General features: G+C 45.6%; 1 protein-coding gene, 1 long non-coding RNA gene and 1 pseudogene across 16 annotated transcripts; 1 reads left to right on the top strand and 2 right to left on the bottom strand.

Annotated features, from left to right (window-relative positions):
• Positions 1-3,305: 3,305 nt before the first annotated feature.
• Positions 3,306-9,600, bottom strand: LOC119286647. Of its 15 annotated transcripts, none has more exons than XR_005140606.1 (4): positions 8,994-9,600; positions 8,024-8,163; positions 5,710-5,784; positions 3,306-5,620 (listed from the first exon to the last, which is right to left on the bottom strand). It is a non-coding gene; the product is annotated as an uncharacterized LOC119286647 (long non-coding RNA). The 15 variants fall into 15 exon arrangements; XR_005140604.1 differs by having other exon boundaries at positions 5,710-5,776; XR_005140602.1 differs by having other exon boundaries at positions 3,306-3,739; positions 4,474-8,163.
• A 405-nt stretch (positions 9,601-10,005) lies between these two features.
• On the top strand, positions 10,006-18,465 carry LOC119286646 (annotated as a pseudogene).
• A 716-nt stretch (positions 18,466-19,181) lies between these two features.
• Positions 19,182-20,262, bottom strand: LOC119283625. Its single transcript, XM_037563091.1, has 3 exons — positions 20,171-20,262; positions 19,406-19,988; positions 19,182-19,340 (listed from the first exon to the last, which is right to left on the bottom strand). Exons 1-3 carry the CDS (start codon positions 20,260-20,262, stop codon positions 19,182-19,184), a joined length of 834 nt encoding a protein of 277 aa, XP_037418988.1.
• Between the last annotated feature and the right edge of the window lie 4,105 nt (positions 20,263-24,367).

Below are 24,367 nucleotides of genomic sequence, written 5' to 3'. Positions count from 1 at the left end.
CTCGTCGTTCCATTTCAACCATGGCCGAGCGCTTCCCAGGCGACGGCACGGCGGCGAATGGCTTCGGCCGCCGCCACCTCCACGAGGACGAAGCTCGGCTCCTCTACGAGGCCGAGTACCCGGTCCCGCTGGACATGCGGGTGCCCGGGGCATGGAGGATCAGCGCCGGCGGGGTCCCGGTGCCACCACCGCCCACCAGAGCGACGCGACGTGCGGATATCACGCGTATCCGCGCCTCTCTGCCCCAGGCGGCGAGGGAAGGCCCTCGGTACGTCCCCGACAGCCCGCTGTGTGAGCCCTACTTCCGTCGCCGCCACGCCGAGCAGCTCGAGGCCACCAACGGCGTCGTGCCCTCCTGGAGGCTCAACTCCAAAGGCCGCCGCTGATGGTGGGGCGTGCCCGGCCGCACACTGGAGGTCGTCCTCGAGTACATCGAGGGCGGCAACACGCCTAGGCTGGAGTACCCCGCTCTCCCATCCTTCTTCCGCCGATGTGGGAGCTCGTGGACGTCGAGGCGCATGGACCCGGGGGCATCCTCCTCCTCGTCCGGCCGCTCGATCGGCTCTACCTGCCTCCGCCCCGTCAAGCCGAAGCCCCAGGACACGCCGGTCAGCCACCGCACGCGCAGCTCCGGCGTCCGCATCGCCGACTCCTCCCCCACCTCTGGCCGTCTCATCCTCGTCAGGCCGAAGGCAGAGCCCGGCCTTCCTGCGGAGTACGAGGCCATAGCCCGGCGCGGCTTCTCCGACGAGGAGGCCCTAAAGTGGGAGCGGGACGACTACCTTCGCGACGAGATGGTCCGACAGCGCCGAGCCCTGGAGGAGATAGCCGCCCGCAAGCGTGGGCGCGAGGACGAGAACGGCGTGGTGATCCTCGACAGCGACGAGGACGAGGACGCCCCCAGACCTTCCAACCAGCCGCGCCAACCTGGGGAGGGGTGCAGCAGGGACGACGACCGCGGAGGAGGTGACGACGACGATGATGACGACGGCGGCGACTACATGCAGTTCTACAGGCTCCTCGGCATGTAGAGCTTCAAGGGCGGCAGGCGGCGAGGAGCAGCGAGGGCGACGGCGGGCCTAGTAGCGTTTTTTTAATATTTTAAATATGTATGAACTCGCCGAAGTGGTTGAATTTGCGCCTAGTTTGTGGGTTTAAAAAAATGCGTGCGCGCCGCGACTGGGGGGCATCACGCCCCCAGCACGCGGTTTTCGTCAGTGCACCCCCAGGGATGATTTTTAGCGCTTCTTGGGGGGCCAACGGCTGGAGATGCTCTTAGCCAGACGAGGAGCGTGACGTAGTGGTCTTCCAACAGAAGTTACTCCATCGATAAGCAACACGGTCTAAATATAGCTAGCATTCCTTTATCCTGGGAGTTTTTAGAGAAGGCCGCAGACAATATCCGAGGAGTAAAGCAGTGACAATATCCGAGGTAGACTTTAAGATGTTTTAGCTTTTTTTACGATTTGCTTGTATTTAGACGTGTTTTAATGTTTATGCTAACTCATTTCATTTTGTATGTAGTCCAAATTAATATATCTATATCTATAGCAATATAATCTATATCTATAGCAATATAAAAAGACCCAAAGGGGTAGATCCAAACCATCTCGACCATCAAATCATGTTATCTAGCGGTTCAAATCGCTCCAATGTTGAGCACCAAACACGTTCAACGTTCTAATTACCCACCACTGTCATTGGTTATAAACACGATTTTGACGTTATCCCATGAAATCTGCCATGTAATTAATATCATACCATTATCTCGAAAGAGTAATTGATATCTTATCAAATACCTACATGCAACAGATATATCTTACCTAATATAACATGCAACTAATATCCTACCTAATATAAACGTGCATTATGGGCAGTTGGTTATACAAAATACACACCCTCATGCAGGGGATGGCGTTGGCTATACAAAATACTTCGCTTCCGGTGGTCGTTCAATCAGATTCCGCTGAAGCACTCTCAATCATGTCTAACAATGGCCTGGTAAAGTGAGCTTATGGGCAGTTGGTTCTTGAGATTAAAGAGTTGATGAGTAGTAGGGAGTTTTTACCACAGAAAATTCATCGTAGTCAGAATTGCGTCACAGATCGTTTGGCCACTTATAGCCGATCCGAGAGAACCACAGCTGCGTGGTTACAGTCGGTTCCACCTTGTATTGAGGATTTGTGTCCTCTTGATTGTAACACTACTAGCTGAGTGCCCGTGCGTTGCCACGGAACATAAATTTACACGTCTCTCATCATCGTTATTCACCGCCAATGTTGATCTAATCTTGCTAGTTGTTTCGTTGTTATCGACGAACCAACGATAAGCCTTCTTGTGGCCCTAGTAAACCCTCCTATTTAAAGCGCTCATCCCACAAAATAGTATGATACCTTCTTTCCTACAATGTACCACCAAACCAAATACATGTGGCTCAAACTTGAGTTCCAGATATAAATACTTATCATCATGAGTGAAAAAAAATATCCACATGTCTTAATCAAATATTGTATAGCTTGAGGGATACTGGACACCAAGAGAAAAATGAGCGGACAATACCACAAAACAATAAATTTAGGCATAGAGATCTTGGGTTGTCCGCATAGTTGTAGAATGTCTTGTACTCCACAAGGATGTATCACGCAGAATAAATCAAGAATGTATGTGTCTGTGCGTTGCTTATTGCTCCATTGCTACAAATATCAAATAACTAAACCAGAGTATATAGTGAACTTTCGGAAGCTTGACATATTAGAATTAAATCAAATTATCTCAACCGTGGTGATGCTATAGATATCTTTGCCCTGATGCTTCATCGGTAGTCTTGTTCGAAGACAAATTTCTGTCTAAAATCTACTAACATAGCCTGACAGACAAGGAAGAAGCAAGTAAGCAAACATAAAAAAAAACACATTATCCCCATCAAAGGAAGCAACATTGCAGCTGCATAACTAAATAAGCAACCTATCAAGCAGGCACATCTGATATGTCCATCTTCAATCTATGTTTTCTTCCAACTAAATAGCTGCTCTGACAAACTCATATTTCTTCCCGCAAAAAAAGAAGACAAACTCATATTTCTCGGCATTTTCTGAGTAGCACCTACATCCTTCATGGTCATTTTGATACATGGCATGTATATATATAAGACAAATGCTCTAACCATTTGCACACTGAAAAGACTGAAATCACATGAGACGTCCATGGCATTACACTCCAGAATGAGAAAAACATTTACAATTAATTAACAGTATTAGTGACAAGATCAGGTCATAATCCATACTATTCCAACTAAATCACTATAATTGTAATTCCAAAAGCTTTACTATTGATAAAACCATATGAAACAGCAAGCGCAGATGGCAAGTGAGTCTATGGCTCCACGCTAACTACAAACATGTACTTATGTAACAGTATTCAATATGAATCCTTGTTCATGCCAAAAGTAAAAAATAGAAGAGGCTCAACAATACTGGAGTACATTTAGAAAAGGTCCTCTTGCCTTAAGAGTGACAGTAAGCAGAGGTGACGGAACATGATTCAATGACTTGCAAAACTATGTTGATGAACAATTTACATAACTGATGCTTGTCCTGAGTAAATTATCCTCCTGTGGTTGTATGCCTGCTTCTCACCCACTAGGATGGTGATGCGTACACTCGAGCTCGCCATCGCAACCACCTCCGCTAGCGAGGGCATCAAGCACTTTTCATTGCTAGGTCATTTCCATAGCTGCAAGCTGGTAAATTGTAAATACTAGGTGATTTCCCCGCGCGTTGCTGCGGGATTTAAAGATTAAATTTGGATAAATTTTGTATGAGTAAAATAATCTAATTCAAAAGCTATTATTTTTTGAAGTAATTGTGTTTGAACAAAGAGTATGCATGTATGCTAGACCATTGGAGATGGAACAATTAAATTGGAGAATGCATGTGCTACAAAATAGTTTTATTTGGATGATGACGTGATACATTTGATAATGTGGAGGGTTGCATGTTGAGAGCATTAGATTTAGTGAGGATCAACTATTTAGGTATTATAGACATGAGGGGTCTAAATGTTACCCCGCGCCTTGCTGCGGCGAATTTTGGTCCTATGCACATGATAATACACAAATCAAATTATTTTGTTTGCGGTGTTGATATATGAACTTGTGGGTTTTTTTTTGCAATGTGCATTATAATTGCTATATAATTACAAAGATAACAAAATCTGAATTATGCGGTCTACTTTTTCACTAAATATAGTGATACGACTCAAGCTATCTCATTTTACGCACATAAGTATGAATGAAACACATAGTAGGGATTCCGAAACAGAGACTGTATGAAACGTTATGTACGTATTGCCATTTTGAGATACTCCTACTTATTTTGTATTATGTGCAGCTCTTGATGTAAATCAGTCATACCTGCATTGCTAAGAGATTTGAACAAATAAAGGAAACAAACAAATGAATGACCATTCTAATACCTTGACAGTGAGTAATGTAGTTGATCCTCGTCCCTAATTGGCATTGGCCTACGTACTCAGTGCGTGGGCATCTGGCCTGCGTGCCGGCTATAGCGAGGTATGTATAAAGGAAACAAACAAATGAATGACCATTCTAGTACCTTGACAGTGAGTAATGTTCGCCCCTAATTGGCATTGGCCTACGTACTCAGTGCGTGGGCATCTGGCCTACGTGCCGGCTATAGCGAGGTATGTAAGTAGCCGCTGCTACTACTGCTTATTTTCCCATCAAACCAAGAGAGGTGAGAGCATTATATTAAACCTGAAATTGGATAATGTGGGAGTGCAATATTACCTCTGTATTTCATCAGAAACTGTTGATGTTCTGCTAGCATTGGAGGGACGTCACAATATCCTGGGGAATATTTGGAACTTTTGAAAAGTATCCCCTATAGGATTTTTTAGATCATAAAGCTTTGTCGTACATTAAGAGACATGGTTACAATCATACATATGCATGTAGCTTCTCCCTGTTGCTTCCTGCACTGAAAGAAAGGAGGATGTGCTTTGGATAAAAGTGGCATTTCAAGTTCAGTCAGCTGCAGAGTTATGCAGAAGGGTTAAAATCAAGGCAAGTATCAGAGAAACATAAAGGCATAAAACATCAACAGTAATTACCCTAGCAAGAACAACCATGCCAAACCAGTTTGTTTTCTCAAGACATAATGGATTGAACCAATCAGGGGTATCTAGCAAATCATCAAGAAAATCGTAGAGCTATTTCAAAAAAATAAATTGTAGAGGGGAAGAACCTAATGCTCCACTTGAATATACTGTTTATGCTCACTGAATTTTTGGTTCCTGTTCATTGAAACTGTGAGTTCACATCAAGAAGCACAGCAAATAAAACTACTTTTTTAGGAAAAGAGTAAATACATTACTCATTGACTGGGGTTACATGAAGATCCAGTATGTCTCTCTCCAGCGACCATGAACAAATCCTCCTTCGATCTGGTAAGAGCAGCAAGTTCATGCACCATCTTGTTCTTGTTCCTTTTAAACTGAACCGAAGCAAAAGAACTCATCACCTCTTTAATATCATGGATCATCGGGAAACAGACAGAGAGATTAACAGCCTCATGTTGGAGTTCCTTTGACAGGAAACGCACTGGCCACTCGCGGCAATATACGACGCGTCAGTGTTTAATTTAATTGCCCCTGTCGCTGGAGATAACCATCGATTGGCCTATAACACACCTGCTCCTGAACCCTGCAGATCCGTCTCTGAACAATAGTTTGCCTGGGCATCCTTCCTGCCCGATCCCTGCTAGACTGGCATTGGATAAGAAACATATACCAAATTAAAGTACTTGTGAGTTCACATCTGACATAAGTAGTATAGAAAATACTTTGAGCATTCGTGTGAGGAAGCCTAACCGGGGTGGTAAGTGGTAACAGCAAGTCAGCAATCAAGAGTATCACGTGCGGGTAGCGGGAAAGAAGCACCGAGATTTGGACGTGATTAGCGGGGGCGACCTGGAGGGTAGGAGCAACGTACGGGGTATAGGGCGATCGACGATTCAACTTATCCGATCCATTCAGGGATAGTTGGAGAAGTCCACGGCGACCGTCCTCCCCTGTCGACCAACGACAGCTATAGCGAGTCGTTCATGTTGCGGAAGTAGGACGCGGAGATGTGCTGCTACAACCAGTAGAACGACAGCCTGACCGTCGACGGCTGATCGCAGTCCTGCTTGCGCACCCAAAAGCTCGGCCACCGGGGAAGCCTGATGCCAGAGCTGCTAGAGCTAGAGGAGGGCACTGGGTCGTCCGCCAGCAAGTTGGGCAGCGCATCCCGTACCTACTGCCCATCTTTCATGTGGTGGGGACGGGGAGATGAGGATAAAACCATGCGTCTCCAGCGACTCGTCGGAACTCTTCGGTTATTAGAAGGAAGATGAACCAATTCCTAGTAATTAAAATGGTGTGGCGCAATATTGATTGAAACTTAGCAGTACACCTTTTTTCGGGGCGAAACTTAGCGATACCCAGGGAAGAGGGTCCAGGTGAGAGACGGTGGGCCTCCTCGTTTCATCTTCCACCAGAGTACGTGGCTACGTGCCATGCAACATAGTAGTAGAAATAATTATAGGAAGATTATTTAGAGGAGAAAATTATTGTGTATGTGGACCTACTTGATGATGTGTATAGGCTGCATGTCAAGAGAAATATGTTAGTGGGGATGAACTATTTAGGTATTATAGATTCTCCAACTCAAAGGATGCACCTCTATACATTATCTACCTTGAATAATGATTAATTTCAAATAAGAGTCTCCCTATTCACCATTTTCTCTTTCAGAAGGAGAGATAATCTTATGAGTAAATAAACATGCTACGACAAATTAGATGTGAACAGATTCCATATTATTCGAACTTACTAAACATTATGAACGATATAGAAATGTCATCCAAGCACCAAATTTCTTGTCCCCTTTCACAAAAATTCACGAGCTGCGCTACCGTTGTGTACGCCTGCTTCTTATCCACCAAGATGGTGATGCGTACACTCAGGCACACCGCCGCAACCACCTCTACTGGCGTGGGCATCAAACCCTTTTCACTGCTAGGTCAAGGGCATAGCTTCAAGTGGGTGAATTATAAATAGTCTCCAACTCAAAAGGATGCACCTCCATACACTCTGTACATTATCTACCTTGAATAATGATTAATTTCACATAAGAGTCTCCCTATTCACCATTTGCTCTTTCAGAAGGAGAGATAATCTTATGAGTAAATAAACATGCTACGACAAATTAGATGTGAACAGATTCCATATTATTTGAACGTACTAAACATTATGAACGACATAGAAATGTCATCCAAGCACCAAATTTCTTGTCCCCTTTCACAAAAATTCACGAGCGGCGCTACCGCTGTGTATGCCTGCTTCTCATCCACCAAGATGGTGATGCGTATACTCAGGCACACTGCCGCAACCACCTCTGCTGGCGTGGGCATCAAACCCTTTTCACTGCTAAGTCAAGGGCATAGCTGCAAGTGGGTGAATTGTAAATAGTCTCCAACTCAAAAGGATGCACCTCCATACATTCTCTACCCTGAATAATGCTTTATTTATTTCAGAAAAAGTTTTGTCCCTATTCACCATTAGCTTATTAGGAAGGAGAGATGATCTTATGAGTAAAGCAACATGCTAAGACAAATTAGATGTGATCGGGTTCTATATTATTCAAACTTACTTCCTCTGTAAACTAATATAAGAGCATTTAGATCACTATTTTAGTGTTCTAAATGCTCTTATATTAGTTTACGGAGGGACTACTAAACATTATGAAGTATATAGAAATGCCATCCAAGATCAAACACATTTAATTGCACAATCAAACTAAAACTTTGTGGATGGGGAATCTGGCATGCATGGTCAGTATGGAAACAACAACAAATAGGTGAAGATGGCACACAATAAGTTCGCCTGAGTGCTCATGGTGTGCATTATGTGATCCAAAACAATTTAGCATAAAAATAAAGGTGGACCAATGTTCACGAAGTACCTTATGTAGTTATGTATCTAAACTGAAATATGATACATGTTGTGAGGTCGATCGGACCCGCGGGAGCAACAAAGGCGGATGAAGGAGTCAACGACCTCGATGGACACCAGCTGCGAGGAGAATCAACCAGCTGGCGACGGCTGCCACAAACAGCCAAACAATCCTTCATGTCTACACAATTATAACATTACCACGGAGCACTGATAATCACGAGCTACTCATGTAGAAAATGCACGGCCAGTTATGGATGACTGCTTAATATGGTAACAGGTCAATATGAAACAATTTGAATCAAAATGAAACAATTTACTGATTTATAGGAAATTATCTGGACAAAATATTGGTATAAAAAAATTGCACATAACTTTTAAGAAACAGAGTTCTAGGGACCGGTAGTCCCTTGTAAAGCTATTGTAAGTAAGTAATCATTTACTGAACCATAATACTAAACGGGAGATCTTGGATGTTAAGATAATACCTTCTAATCCAGAACAAGCCACTAATCACTGGAATCATCTATTATAGTACCACCTATGACCATATTTATTGAAATTTCCTCCGACAGCCAAAGGAATTCTGTCACGGCAACACTAATCACTGGAATCATCTATTACAGTACCATCTATTACCATATTTATTGAAATTTCCTCCGACAGCCAAAGGAGTTATGTCACGGCAGATGTTGCCCTTATGGCCCCAATGCAACTAAAGCAGCCACGGTTTCATCAAGTCAAGATTCTAAACACAACTCAGTCACAAATCGCATGGAGCACAAACACGACCTACTCTATTTCTCCGATTTTCATCGACTCAGCAGTAAAAGATTTAAGTCCGATGCTTTCCCTATTTTCCCAAAGTAACTAATTCCTCAAGATAACAAACTGAGCACAACACACTCACCAATCCCATGGACTGAAACTACAGATACTGATTTCCACATGAAATTCACATGCAGTTGTAAACCATTTACCTCTTCGTCCATCCCGATGTGTTCTTCCTTGGCCTCACCTCATCCCCACTCGGTGTCCATCGGAGGAGGCTCTGCCCATAATGGTGGGGAAGCTAGGCTGCTGGGTAGGTAGAGGGTGCAAGGCGGAGCCTGCCAGCGAAGTCCCTTTACATGTCATCCCTACCGACCTCCGTCTTGCCGGGGAAATTGAGGAGGGCAGAGGACAAGATCCAGATACAACGACGATGGCCGCGTCCGCTTTTCCTGAGGATCTGGATCCAGTGGCACGGGATAAGCCAGCACCGCCGCTGCGCTCCTCCTCCCTCCCTCCCTCCGTCCCTCTCTATGCGGGCGAAGGGCCACCAACACAGCCACTGCGCTCCTGCTCCTCCTCCCTCCCTTCCCCCTCTCTCTCTCTCTGCAGGAGAAAGGGCCCCAGCACCGCCGCTGCTCTCCTCCTTATCCTCCTCCAACTCCTCTCTCTCTCTCTCTCTCTCTCTCTAGCTCTCTCTGCGGGCGGATCGTGACGTGTCATGCGTCGGGGCGGCCGGCGGCGGGAGAGAGATAGGATCGGGGGCGAGGGGTCGGGGAGAGATCGGGAGTCAGGGAGGGAGACGTGATCGAGGGCGAGGGGGTGGGGAGAGTGGGAGGTGGGACAGGTGTGCAGTTGTGATAATTTTTTTCTGTTCCGAGCCGGGATGGGAGGACGTGGCATTTTTTTCTATTTCAAGCGGGGACGGGCGACGTTCAATTCTGCTTTAATAATAGAGATCACTTTGCAATAAAAACTCCTTTTACCCCGTAAAAAAAAATAAACATGCATTGCACGCACATTATTACTAGTCTATCTAAGTATCTAAAAACATGTTATAATCCAGTAGCATGCGGATGTCAAACCACCGGTTGACTCGAGCGACCAAACCGGGTAGGCATTTTTCTGCGGTTGACCACGGCTCGATGACAGTCCAATCGTGTCTGCACTGTTTCACGGGGGTTCCACCTCCCCAAGCAGCCATTTTACGATTCTGCCCCTCACCTCACTCGTCCGCCACCACGATCGGCGCCGCCGCCCGCCTCCCCCTCCTCTCGGACGGAGGCCAACCAGGGCGAATGGCTGCGCCGGCGAGCGAGGACGAAAGCAAGGACGTGGACGCCTTCCTGTCGTCGTGCGCGGCGTTGGGCGAGGCCGCGTATGCCCCCGCTGAGGCCGTGCTCGAGTGCCTCCAGGCCCGCGCCTCCCGCGTCGCGCCCCGACGGCTCCTCGGCGCCGTCCGCCGCCGCTTCGACGCCGGGCAGGAGCACCGCTTCCTCACCTTCCACTTCCGCGACGTCGTCGTCGACCCCCACATCCAAGGTCGGCCCCCCAGTCCTCTCCGCAAACGTATCACCTTTCGCGGAAATCGGCCGTCTGGCCGTCGAAATTTCGCGGACTGCGAAGAATCAGGTCTTGATGATTAGTTTGCCTTACTAATAAAGAAGTAGTAAGAGTACAGCTATGCGTGCATGACAATGATCTTGTTTATGGCCACGTCTATGGGTTATTGTAGTGTTTAGGTAAAGCGCGTGGGCGATTCCACTGGAGTGTCAACCATGTGGGCATGTGGATGTGGCGGCCTATAAATATAATGCTGCTGACTAATGTAAGCGCTAGGTGTCCCTGGACTGCAACTATGTGTGAGACTATGACTATGAGTGTGTAATTGCGCAGAGACTTGATCCCCCTGCTCCTTATGCAGGGAATACTTCAGTCTCGATTGTTGAATAAATCACACTCTCTGTTTTGGACTTTTGGTGCTCATATAAAATGGAAACAATGCCACTCCGGATCTGTCTGACATAGTTTACTTGATGAGATTTATTTAACTTTTAGCGTTTGCTTCAGAATCCGGCACTGCACATAATGTGGTGTGCCTCCTTGTGTGAGGCTTACTCTCTTAGTGTATCTGATCCCTAGCACTTTTTTTACAAGATTCCCTATACGTTGTTTAGAAATATATGCATATACTATTTGTTTTTGTGGGAACAAGATTTTTTTTTTGTGACTAGTTGGAGCCAAATTTATGTGTGTGAGAAAGTGAACCACAAACAGACACTTGTTTTTTGTTTTTGTGGGAGCTAGTTGCATTCAAAGATATGGCTTCAATGTGACCACCTTCTTTTCTTGTGGAAGTTTGATGGTCATAGAGGATCAACGGAAGTTCAAATGAGATTAGCACACATCAAGGCATTGGTCAAATGGTACTCGGAGAAATGTTTTCATGGCCTCTAAGCATCATTTTTTTTCATTCTTTTGTGTAAGCTGCAGAGTTTGGAGGTTGATGCTATCTATTTTTCTTCTTACAATTCATCTTTGGCAGAACAATCCTAACTGCAGTGATCAAACTTATTGCAGTAAGAAAAAAAATAGGGCATAGCCTACATACTTTGGAGAGTGTTACTATCAATTTTTCTCTTCTAATTTATCAGCTGCTTCTAGGGTTCCAGCAAAGCACGAAGCTAACAATGATGGAGATACCTAGCATTTTCACTCCTGAAGATTGGTCCTTCGCTTTTTATGAGGGCCTTAATCAGCATCAAGATTCCACTTCCAGGGATAAGACGTATGCAGAGCTGGGGTGTGGCAATGGTTGGATATCTATTGCGCTTGCAGAGAAGTTGTCCCCTTTGAAGGTGGTTTTCTCTAGTTCTGTCAATAATTTATCTTATCGTCATTGCTACAGAAGTGGGAGCCACATCAGTTATACATTTACTTTGCTTTAATGATATAACACTTTTGGTACCTCTGAGGAAAAATAATATCTACCGAGCATATTCTATTCAATTTTGAGCAAGGATCTAGTCTAATACCACACATTCTTCCAACCATGCTGAGCATTGTGTCCTTTTTTCTTGAACTGAGCAGTGTGTCCTTTAAAGCAGGAAAGAGGGAAATAACATCCAATTAGATTTTGATCCGCAGATGTCAGTCAAACAAATTAATTTGCAAGCAGCTAGTTGTTACCTTCATAGTCCAGCCGTTGTTTCTGTCAGAACCCAAGCTGAGCATTGTTTATTTCTTTGCAGGTCTATGGTCTGGATATTAACCCAAGGGCCATCAAGATTGCATGGATAAATCTGTACTTGAATGCCCTAGACGACAATGGTCTCTCGGTCTATGACAGGGAGGGAAAAACATTGCTGGATAGAGTTGAATTCCATGAATCTGATCTTCTTTCATACTGTATAGATAACAAGATAGAACTTGATTGCATTGTTGGCTACATACCACAGGTACGGTTAGTTATTACTGTATCGTGAAAGGAAATTATAGTGACCAGAACTGAAGGAAATTGCTTACTCTCGAAATCTGCTTTTCAGATTCTTAACCCCAATCCAGAGGCAATGTCAAAGATTATGACTGAAAATTCAAGTGAAAAGTTCTTGTACTCCTTGAGCAACTACTGTGCTCTTTAGGTAAGTAGAGATATATCTTCTTCATGATTACCACTTAAGGAAAATGTATTGACATGCGTAATGTGTTGAACTTATTCCATTCAGTTTACCTAATACCAATGGCGATTTGTCTTCATGTCGCTTCTCCAGCTGGAGTAGGACTATAGGAGTACCAGGAGTGAACTTATTTCTTGATTGCTCTTTGAAGTACCTACATTTTGTATATAACCAGATATAAGAAAAAAATGTCCTCGGAGTGTATGCTATTTCCTTGTAGGCATGTGTTGCTAGCTCTGATATAATTAAATAAATTTTATAAATAATATAGGATTTGTACTGAAAACTTGGTCCCACAAGTATCATAATCAGTTTAACACTTTAACTGGATGGTTAGGAAGGACAGGACTGGCAGTCTACATTAAAAGGGCAACTAGGCTAAATGCTGGATACTAGAATAACTCTTTTGGCAGTATTCCATGTTTGAAATTCCTCACCTCGACTTCCACCTTTTGCACAACTTCATTTTTTTGCAACATATCTCTTTTGATCCCTATAAATAGAAGTTTTTGTCAATTGCTAAGCATTTCATCATCATTTGACATGATGCACACATAGTATTAATCAAGACAATGTTTCATATGATGGCTGAATGTTCTATTCCATTTCCCTTGTGCTTATTTGTTATGTTTCTAAACTTGTTGCATCTCTTACCTCCAGGGTTTTTTTGAGGACCAGTTTGGCCTCAGGTTGATTGCTCGGGCAGTTGAAGAAGGGATAGCTGTCATAAAGCCTATGGGTATCATGATATTCAACATAGGAGACCGACCAGGTCAAGGTGTCTGTGAACGCCTATTTCTACGCCGTGGATTCCATATCAGTAAGCTCTGGCAAACAAAAATTATGCATGTATCAATTTTGTGAAACCAGGAAATCTTTCCATGCCAGCATTATGTTCTGGTTTTAGTAGGGCATAGATTTTCCATTTCTCGCCTCATAGTATCATATTACAATTTGATATTCTTGTTTGGGATCATCACCAACTAGTTTGAGATTCTTAAAGATGGGTTCAATGAAATCAGCAGCTCCCTTGATTTGTCCTTTGATAATGATTCGGTTGCTTCTGAAAAAATGGCCTTCCTAGTATACCTTGCTAGTTTTTTGAAAGAGAATAAGTCCAATCCTTGTGAGCCTCCATTTGGATGTTTAAACTTCCGGAATCTTGTTGTTGAATTTATGAAGAGCTACTACAACATCCCATTAACTTCTGATGTAAGGCTTCTTAGTTGTGTTCGCTTATACCTGAAATTCATAGGATCAACTTATTTGCCGCTTCTATCATGTGCTTCATATGATCCTCCTTTTTTTTCTGGTGCACCAGAATGTTGTTGTATTCCCTTCTCGTGTTGTTGCCATAGAAATTTCTCTTCGACTGTTCTCACCGGCGCTTGCAATTGTGGATGAACATCTGATCAGACACTTGCCGAAGCAATGGTTAACATCCTCAGCAATTGAGGTACTCCCTGTGTGTGGCCCATGCATGCATATGCAGCTTGTGAATGTAGTGCAACACTTCTTCAAGCAACACCCAATGTGTACTACTTAATGGTGCAATGTTCTTCTTCTTTTTTAAAAAAATTGTTCAACGGGAATAATGGAAAAGGCATGCCTGTTAGGTGAAGAAAATATGATGATTCAAGAATGTTGATGTTAATGCTTCTTTTTAAAATTTCAGGGAAGAGCAGATTGTAACCATGCTGAAGACACAGTCATTGTAATTGCAGCACCACGCCAATTAGATTTGCTGGTTGAGTTGATCAGGAAACTGAAGCCTCAGGTGGTTGTTACTTGCATGGCTAAGTTTGAGGCTATCACCAGTGCTGCTCTAGTGAATATACTAAGTGCAACAAGAGATATTGGTTCCCGGCTGTTCGTAGATATTTCAGAGCATCTGGAGTTGTCTAGCCCGCCAAACTCTAATGGTGTGTTGAAGTATCTTGCTGAGAACACCCTACCTTCGCATGCAGTTATACTCTGTGGTCTAGTAAAGGATCAGGTGCCTATAACTTTACCACATCAATTTTGTTCCATGGTGGATCGATCTCTCATGTCTCCTTTTAACTACGATTTATTATGATGAGTTAAATACCTTATGTGTCTCATCCTGACGCCCTGACCCGGATGTGTATATGTGATTGATGGTTGGTCTTATACATTAAAGACGATCCTACACTGTATTTGAACTTCTCTGCATTTTTACACCTGCTTTAGAAACTTCCTAAATATTTTAATCTGCATGTGCTCTACCTTATTTTGGATTATTGTGCAGGTTTATTCTGATCTGGAAGTTGGATTATTGTGCAGGTTTATTCTGATATGGAAGTTGGTTTTGCCATATCTGAGGATGAAACTGTCTATAAGGCGTTGTCACAAACTAGTGAGCTATTGGAAGGACATACTTCTATGATCAGCCAACAGTATTATGGCTGTCTTTTTCACGAGCTACTGGCGTTCCAAATTGACAACCGGCATGCACAGCGAGAGGTAATCGTGACGTAACTCCCGCAGTTTTCCACTCATCCTCATGATAATGGAAAACTGTTCTGTCTAATGGTGCCAATAGTGGACATTCCTCTCAGCATAACTCAGCCGTTTAGTTGGATAACAGGTACTCAGAGTGAACAACTAAATATATTAGTAGGATGACTGATTATGTTCCTTGATGTCTAACTATGAGTAATAATAATAATATGCCCTGGTATCTATGGAATATCACACTTAAAAAGAAAGGGGGCCTATGGAATATCTTTTGACCTTAATGTTTAACTTTTGGTTAGGCTTTTGATGTTTCCTTGCTCTTTTGTAGAGACAACCTGCAGAAGTGATACCTCAGAAGATGATAGGATTTTCTAATTCAGCTATGTCAACCCTAAAAGAAGCTGAATTTTTCGTTCCTGACTCCAAGGAATGTAGTATCATTCATATGGATCTAGACCGCAGCTTCTTGCCAGTACCTTCTGTGGTGAACACTTCCATTTTTGAAAGTTTTGTTAGGCAGAACATCACGGATTCTGAAACTGATGTTCATTTCGGCATTAAAAAGCTGGTGAAACATTACTATGGTGGTTTCCCAGGAGACCGTTATTCTGACAGGTTAGATGGCTTCGGTATGGAAATTATCTATGGAAGCACCTGTGTTGCACTCTTCAACAAGCTTGTTCTTTGCTGCGTGCAAGAACAAGGTACCTTCTTTTTCCCTTTGGGCACCAATGGGCACTATGTCTCAGCAGCAAAGTTTATGAACGCAAACATCTCGACCATTCCAACAAATTCAGATTCAGGATTCAAGATTGAACCAATGGTTCTAAACAAAGCTCTAACTGAGGAAGAAAATTGGGCCTGCTGGGTCTATATTTCTGGCCCTACAATTAACCCTTCTGGTTTCCTGTACAGTGACAAAGAGATAAGAGATCTGCTTTCTATTTGTGCTATGCATGGAGCTAGGGTAGTGATAGATACCTCCTTCTCTGGTCTGGAGTTCCAAACCGACCGCTGGGCTTGGAGAAATTTGGAAAGATTTTCTTATAATGTTTGCTTAGATCCCCCATTCACAGCTTTTATGCTCGGAGAGCTGTCCCTTGGGCTGACTGCGAGTGGCCTTGATTTTGGGTTTTTAATTTTCAATGACCTGTCCGACGTTGAACATAATCTCGCAAACTTGAGTCAGCCACATAGCACATTGAAGTACACTTTCAGAAAGCTATTGGGTCTTAAGAACAAGAGGGATCAACACTTCTCTAATCTCATCATGGAGCAAAAGGAGACACTGAAAAATCATGCCAACCACTTGGCAAAGGTTAGCCTTTTGTAACATTCTGAACTGCCCTCTTAAATTTGGACTCCCTTCAGATCTTAGTTTCACATAGAAAGATTGGCAGAACCTTATTAGCGTAATCTGAGTAACTTGAGTTCATGTTGGCAATCATTCCATCGAAAAATCAGTTTGATATGTACCATTCCCTCCGTCCCATAATATAAGAATGTTTTTCAAGCTATGCTAGCTTGAAAAACGTTCTTGTATTATGGGACGGAGGGAGTATTACATAGAAATTGTAATATGCGGGCAAAAAAAATTCCTCGGTCGTACCTGTCCAGGGAGACTCGACCTAAACCTAGTACTGCCCCCAATCCCCTCCCCCCTTGTGTCGCTGCCGGAGGACGCCGCCGGGCGAAGCCCGTGTCGACGGCAGCAGCAAGGTGCTCTCTTGTGGCGACCCTAGTTCTATGGGCGGAGGAACTCCTTGGCGGCTGTTGTGTCCCGGCCCGTGCGGGACTGGGTGAGCGGTGGCAGGCTGTGGCGGGCGGAGCTTGACAGACGGCGGCGTTCTGCGGGTCAAGCTGGTTATGGCGGCGCGGTGGCGTGCTAGGGATGATGGTCCCATCCAGATTGTGGCTGCGGCAGTGTTGGGCGGCATGGGTCGCTTCCTCGCCGGCTTGGTGCATGATGGTCCTTGACGCAGTGCCGGACGGATCTGGAGGGGCGGCGCGAGAGGAACCATGACAAGCTGGCGGTTGGGGGTAGCCCGGTGACTTCGGCAGCAGCGTACAGGCAGGGGGGTTCATAGGCATGCTGCCTGGTGTCGCCGGCGGGTGTCGTTCCTGGATGCATCGTCGGTCAGAGGGCTAGATCCAGGCGGGATTGGGCCTTGCTGCTGGAGGTCTCTCCTCTCGGGGACATGCGATCCATCTCTATGCCAGTGATGTCCGCACAAAGGTGCTCCTTTGGTGGCGATCTCGTGTTGCTGTGGTGGCGGTCTTGGATGCCGGGGCCACCATTGGTTTGGCTCTCCGCGAGCAGCATGGTGAGTGGTGTTGGCAATGCGCTTTGGCCATGTGGGTGGCGAGGTGCGTTGTGGTGGGTGACCAGTGGTAGTCGTGGGATCTGGAGTTCCTGGTTTGTTGCGGTGGGTCCCTGACGGGGAGGGGTTTGTGCCCTGTTCCCACGACGTGGTAGGGGGGTCGGGCTGAGCGAAAGCTTTGCGCCTTGGTGCTGGTGGCGGTAATGCCCATGGGTGTTACGTTCCTCTTGGGGCCCCGCTTTGGTCCTCTCCTTGCCCTCCGACACCCAGGGTGAAATCCTTTGTCTACCTCGGTGGACACGGCGGCGGTGGTGCTTCATGTCGTGACCCTCTTGGGGGCGTCGCCGATGAGTGTGACTACTTTGTGCTTCTTCTCGGCGACTCGTGGAGGCATTTAGTGGTGGTTTTTAGCGGTTCCGGCTAGTTTTGTCGTTTTTTGTGTTTTGATCGGTTTCTGAGGATTTCCTCAATACCTTCGGTCGTATGGCTTTATTAATATATAAAGCGGGGCGAAAGGCTGTTTCGAGGAGGAAATGGTAATATGCAGTTAGCTAGACATACTTTTGCACAACTGGCTGTGAGGACCTTGAATTTGCGCGTTGTAGAGTTTGCGAGGCAATTTTTGACATGCTCTTCTTTTTTATGCAATGAACAGACACTTGTGAGCGGTGGCTGGGATGTTCCTGGCTGTCATGGTGGTATCTCGATGCTGGCGAAACCGACAGCCTACATTGGCAAATCATTCAAGACTGAAGGTTTTGAAGGCACGCTCGATGGTTGCAACATCAGGGAAGCCATTCTTAGATCCACTGGACTGTGTATAAGCAGTAGTAAATGGACCGGGATACCGGACTACTGCCGGTTCAGCTTTGCTTTAGAGAGCAGCGAATTCGAGCAGGCAATGGGCTGCATAACCAGGTTCAAAGAGTTTGTTCTGGGAGTCGACATGCTCACATGAAGGATAGCTAGAGTGCTTCATCATGCTCAAACAAGTGGTTACTATTCCGTTGAAAAGCGGTAATATTTTCCTTTCTACGACAAGGTTTTGGCTGGAAGATGATTCTTTTCTTTCTGGTGTCCGGTGGTTATAGTTATTTCAGATTGATTGTATAATGTCTCGTATGATTGTTGGCACTAGTTTAGACACTAAATCGGACTGGATCGAAAGCTTGGAGTGCAAACAGCAACTGGAGAAATGGGGAAGATTTGTGCTCAGATTGATGCTGTGTGCTAACTCCAAGCTTTCTAATTAACCGAGGCATGTCTTTTCCATTGCTGACTGCACCCCTTTCCAAAATCCATTAAGATAGCGAAATATAGGACAGACCCAGTGCATAGAAGCTCCCACACAAGATGGGGTCTGGGGAGGGATTATAGGAACCTAGTCTTACCCCTGCAAAGTGCAATGCAGAGAGGCTGGTTCGAACCCCTTTAAAACAAATCAGTCTGAGGATATTTGATATAGAACACCTACTTTCGCTGTGAATTTCTTTATATAGACTAGAAAGCGAGAAAGAGAAGAAGAATTGCGCTTACTGGGAAATAAATGAAAAAGAAACTAAATATGAATATCTGTAACTCGCTGAGATTCGATTGATTGTCCTAGTCTGCTTCTAAGGTTCGAACTGAATTTTGTCTAGTACTTGATCCTCATAGTCCTTCACGTCCCCTTGAATCTTGTTTTTTTTTGGGTAGTGGAAACCATGAGTTACTTCCAACACACACACACACACACACACACACACACCAAAAGAAGTGTCCATGCATGTAGCGCTATTAGCGTTTATTTCATTTCAAGTTGAACCACAACATGTATGCATTTTGTATACATATTACATGTAGGGTATGGGATTACATCTGAACATGAATGCATCCTGTTACAGTGGTACAGCACGTATTTCATTTCGTGGCTATCGAACATCTAGACGAGCCACGTAACTTTCTTGCTGCACTTCTGCTTCCATGGCCAGAGCACGACGAGAACAGCATCAATCGCCTGCTTCTTGGTGTGGATCCCGATGCCGTCGTTAGGGTCGCCTAGTTTGGTGGCTTCTTTGCTCCCCTCCCACACGTCGTTGTTCTGCTTCGCCAGCAGCAGAGAGCATGATATGGCCTTCCAGTTGACCACCAGCTTGTTAAGATCGCCGAGGGCGAGTCCTGACTCCAGTTGGTGGTGATCTGTGTCGCGATCCCCCTGAAGCGCGCCGCCTCGGTGAGCGTCACCACCAGCACGGCGACGGCGCGAGGGAGGCCGCCCAAGTCGCCGCTCGGCGCGGGCTTGTAGCCAGCGAGCTGGCCCAAGGCCTGCAGCGTCGGCTCGTGGCCCAGCACGAGGGAGCCCAGTGCCTTGTAGCCGCCCGACCCGACGAGGCCATCGTAGTCATCGTCGAACGATAGAGTGGTCGCCCCTGGAACGAGATTGAGGGCAGCAACGTTCTTGAACACGTACCATGTCCCAGCTTTGTCCGTGAAGGCGGAGATGTAGATGTTGTCCTGCCTCACGGCGATCATGGTCCTGTCGTCCGCCCGGCCGATGAGGTCGAGCATCAGCCAGCGGTAAGGCTTATGGTTGATCCTCTGTTGCGCCAGGACATGTCTCCCGTACACGTCGTTGGTGCTCCCGGCCATCACCCTGGACAGCAGATCATTCATGGCCAAGCCATATGCTGTGCCGGTGTCAGCAGCCGGCATGTTGATCTGTAGGAGATCATACGGCATGTACCAGTTCCTGCATACGGGCGTACGCACACGCATGAATATACCATCCATCCATCAGAAAAATAGTAAATACTACTACTACTAGTTCCTGCATACGTACGGACGTAGTACATGCTGCTACACTAAGTACTACTCCACTACTAGTATCGTTGATCTGTACGTAGTAATTAACGAGAAAGCAGTGAGACTTACAGGGCTGGATCCAACGGGTTGTTGTCGAAGCATTGGGTGGGCACGATGCCCACCAACAGTAGCAGCAGCAGCAGCACCTCGCAGTAGCGCATCGCCGCCGGTGTGGAGAACGGACTTGAGAAGACTTTGCAGGGTGCACCGTGGCGCATGCATTGTAGCAGCTCCTTATATAGTGGAACTAGCTAGCTGCTCGGACCGGCGGAGGCATGCAGACTGCTCAACAGTTGCTGCATCGATGAAGCAATTCAGTTTCGATCACCTACATACTCCCACTCCGAGCTAGACACAGATGGAAGCATGGAGTAATTCCCGGCGCGGTATCCCTGCTACATATATCTGGTGCAGTTAGCGTCTTCCATTCCATGTTAATGGCAGTAACTTGAAAGTTGATGAAACTTGGATCGTTTAGCATCTTTCCTTTCCTATGGGGAAGTTTTCACCTACTGCATGCTGGAATTTAGCAATCCAAATTCTAGCGCCTGCTGGCATAGGAGGAGGCATGCAGAAGCAATTCAGTTTCTCACTCGGCCAAGACAGATGGAAGCTAGCTACACATATTTATAGATGGAGTAGTATATAAGTATATCAGATGTAGTTACTCCCTCCTTCCATCTATATAGGGCCTCATGCGTTTTTTAAGACCGCCTTTGACTATTGACAAGATTAATTATACATGACATGCACAATGTGAAAATTATATCACTGAAAGCTCCTTTCACACACGGATATAACGGTGTGCTTTGTGTAAGTTGCATGTCATATATTATTGCTCTAATATTTGGTCAAAGTTAGCCTCAAAAAACGCATTAGGCCCTATATAGATGGAAGGAGGGAGTAGCATCTTTCCATTGCATGATACTGCATGCATGAAGGGTGAAACTTCGATCGGTTAGCATCTTTCCTTTCCTATGGGGAAGCTGTTGGTGAGCTTAATTGCAGCACTACGCAATGCAGCTTGCTCATTTTTTCCCTAGCTACGACCCCGATTAAGGGCAGGGCAGGGCAGGGCCGGGTTTTACTGGTAAAATGATAACGGTGAAGCTTGCCCATGGACGTCGATCTATTCCCTCACCGAGAGCAGTACGTGACAACACATTTATCCGCTGCATCTCTTGGTTTAATAAGTCTACGGCTGGCTAATAGTGATACTACTCCTCTCTGTTCCAAATTATAACATGTTTGATAGAGACTGTGTTTTCTACTCCCGGGTGCACCTACACCCGCATGAACAGTACACTTGAAAAAAATACAAATCAAAATGGGAAAAATCTGAAATTTTGAGACATCAAACTAGATCAAAAGTTTTAGCTTCTTGCAATTCGTGACCAAATAACATTCGAGGAGCCCTCAGCAAAAATAACAAAATCTGTGTTCAAAGTTTTGTTCACTTTTTAGGAGTGATATTTTTTTTTGCTGGGGCTCCTCAAATGTTATTTGGTCATGAAATTTTACGGAAAGCTAAAACTTTTGATCTTGTTTGATGTCATTTTTTTTTGCATTTTTTGGATTTTTTTATATTTTTTTCAAGTGTACTGTTCATGCGGGTGTAGGTGCACCTGGGAGCAGCCACACCTTTCTCCTCAAGTAGCATGGGTGAGAAGTGGATGAAATTGATCGATTTGATGGGGTCTAAATGAGGAGCAGCTCAAGATATTTTCCTCCAGCGCTTGGAGCCGAACCAAAGCGAATCGAAAAACGCCTACAAATTATGTGGGAATCAATTGACAGAATGTTCAAAAATCTAAAGAGGGGTAAAATCTGGCATATATTTTGGTTAAATAGGGTAAGATGGATGAATTTCGCTTAAATGGGATAATCCCTGTCAAAAAAGACGAAAGGAGGGGTAAACATTGGAACTAACTCTTTTTTTTAATCTGGAACCATGCATTCCATTACTCAACGTGCCAATCTAAGTCGCTGGCAACATGAACTTGGGCGGAGGTAGGAACATCACCCGACCATACGGTGCGGGGGTGCATGCACCATCTTCGATACAGCTGCAATAGCGTCCGCTACCTTATTACTTGCCCGTGGGCAATGATTAATGTGAAAGAAAATAAAGTTTGACGAAACAAAAGACTTAAGTTCTCTAAAGAGCACTCCATTGGGGGACAGATCATAAGTTGACGACTTGATCGCCTGGACCAAAAGTGTAGTATCTGTTCCTAGTGCCAAGTTCATGCGCTCTATGTATTGCTTGGACACATGCCTCAACCTCTGTATGCAGCACATCATGTGCGTGCTCTATACCACCAGCTCCCGCAACGATCACGTAGCCCCAACCACCTGATCCATTGCCACTGTTATAGCTGCCATCAGTATTAATCTTGTGGTAGTCCTGCGGTGGTTTACACAATATCTCCGTATTTTGCTTGGGCTGCTACTTACTACCAAAGTACTGCAAGAACCCCCTTTCTTTACTCATTATCTGCCAAACAAGACTGTCTATATCGATCTTTCTTGTTTCTTCTCTGAACGTATTTCTCGCATTCCACCATGACCAACAAAGAGCTACACACCTGGCCTTCTGTTCTTCACTGCCTTGTAGAAGAAATTGGATTGTTTCTGTAGGACTGTGCAGCTGCTCACACATCAGACGTACATCCTCCATCCCTACAGCACGCCATAGTTGCCTAACGTGCTTATATTTGAAAAACGTGTGGCAACCATCTTCATCCTGCCGCTGGCAAACTGGGCATAAGCTGTCAATATCCATACCCCGACGCCAAAGATCCATGCATACTGGCCGCCACCCTTCACAGAAATTGATGCACTTTCATCGGACATGGTGCTTGCCAAATAATCTTCCAATCAAAATTACTGCTAGTTCCAGCCACTGTTACCTTGCTCACCATTTTGCACTTTCTCCATCTGACGGCATAGCTTGTACGCCGATTTGACTGTAAAACAGCCTCGTCCATCACGATGCCACGCCCATGTGTCGCCCATATCCTCCCGAAGAGGCAATGCAATGATAAGTGTTGCGTCCGGAGCCCAGAAAAGTGACCGAATCAACTGTTCGTCCCAAGAACCCGTAATTGGATTGATAAGTTCATCTGTCGTCGGCAGCCCCAGATATTTGCACAGCTACAAGCTCTCGTGGACAAGGTAGGAGACGAGCTCCCTCTCTGGAAGGCGGCTATGCTTCCGAGGAGTGGGCGGTTGCTGCTCATTCAATCTGTCTTGTGTGCAATCCTGGTGCACTCTATGATGGCCCTAGACCTGCCGGCGAAAACGATTGCAGCTCTCGTCAAGATATGTCGTGCCTTCCTTTGGTGTGGTAAGGAAGAAGCGAACGGTGGCAACTGCTCTGTGGCTTGGGAATCTGTATGCAAACCTAAATGGGCGGGTGGCCTCGGAATCCCCAACCTGCAATGGTTGAACAAATCCCTCCAGGCCAGGTGGCCGTGGTTGCGGAAGTATGACAAAGACAGGCCCTGGAGCAAATTTCAAATCAAGGTACCCAAAGAATCTCTGGCACTTGTGGATGCGGCAGTGAACATCTCTGTGGGAGACGGGACATCCATCTTCTTCTGGGAAGATAAGTGGCTTCTCGGGTGTCGGGTACGCGATCTGGCCCCTCTCATCTACGCCAAGATCTCACCTAGAATCAAAAGATCGAAAACGGTGGGGCGCACACTTCAGAACAACAACTGGGTGGGGGACATCGGTCCGGACCTCCAACCTGCTGCTCTGCTTCAATTCTTCGAGCTCTGGGATCGTGTGGCTACGGTGCGGACGACGGTTGGGCGAACAAGACGTGATTTCGTGGAGCTGGGAAAGCAACGGCAAATTCTCTGTGCGATCAGCTTATGCCGCCAAATTAATGGGGCTTGAGGTGTCACCAACGGCGGCCTTCATCTGGGGATCCCAGGCACCCCTAAGATGCCGCTTCTTCGCCTGGCTCGCGCTCAAGAACAGGTGTTGAACTTCCGACCGACTCGCCAATAGAGGCCTTCCACATCAAGACTCGTGCCCGCTATGTGGTCAAGCCGACGAATCCATCAACCACCTGTTGCTGGATTGTGTGTTCGCTAGGAAAATTTGGCACTGGATTACTGGGGTCACGGGCAGGTTTGCTTTTGTACCGCTTGGAAACGAAGACCTCAGCTCATGGTGCATCAGGCAGGACCTACTGGATCCAAACCGAAAAACTACAAGAGCAACCTCTCTTCTCGTCCTTTGGATGCTTTGGAA

This window comes from Triticum dicoccoides, chromosome 4A (genome assembly GCF_002162155.2).
Source record: "Triticum dicoccoides isolate Atlit2015 ecotype Zavitan chromosome 4A, WEW_v2.0, whole genome shotgun sequence".
Classification (NCBI taxonomy): Eukaryota; Viridiplantae; Streptophyta; class Magnoliopsida; order Poales; family Poaceae; genus Triticum; species Triticum dicoccoides.
Note: the sequence above shows the minus strand (reverse complement) of the source record. Positions and strands in the feature narration are given on the sequence as shown.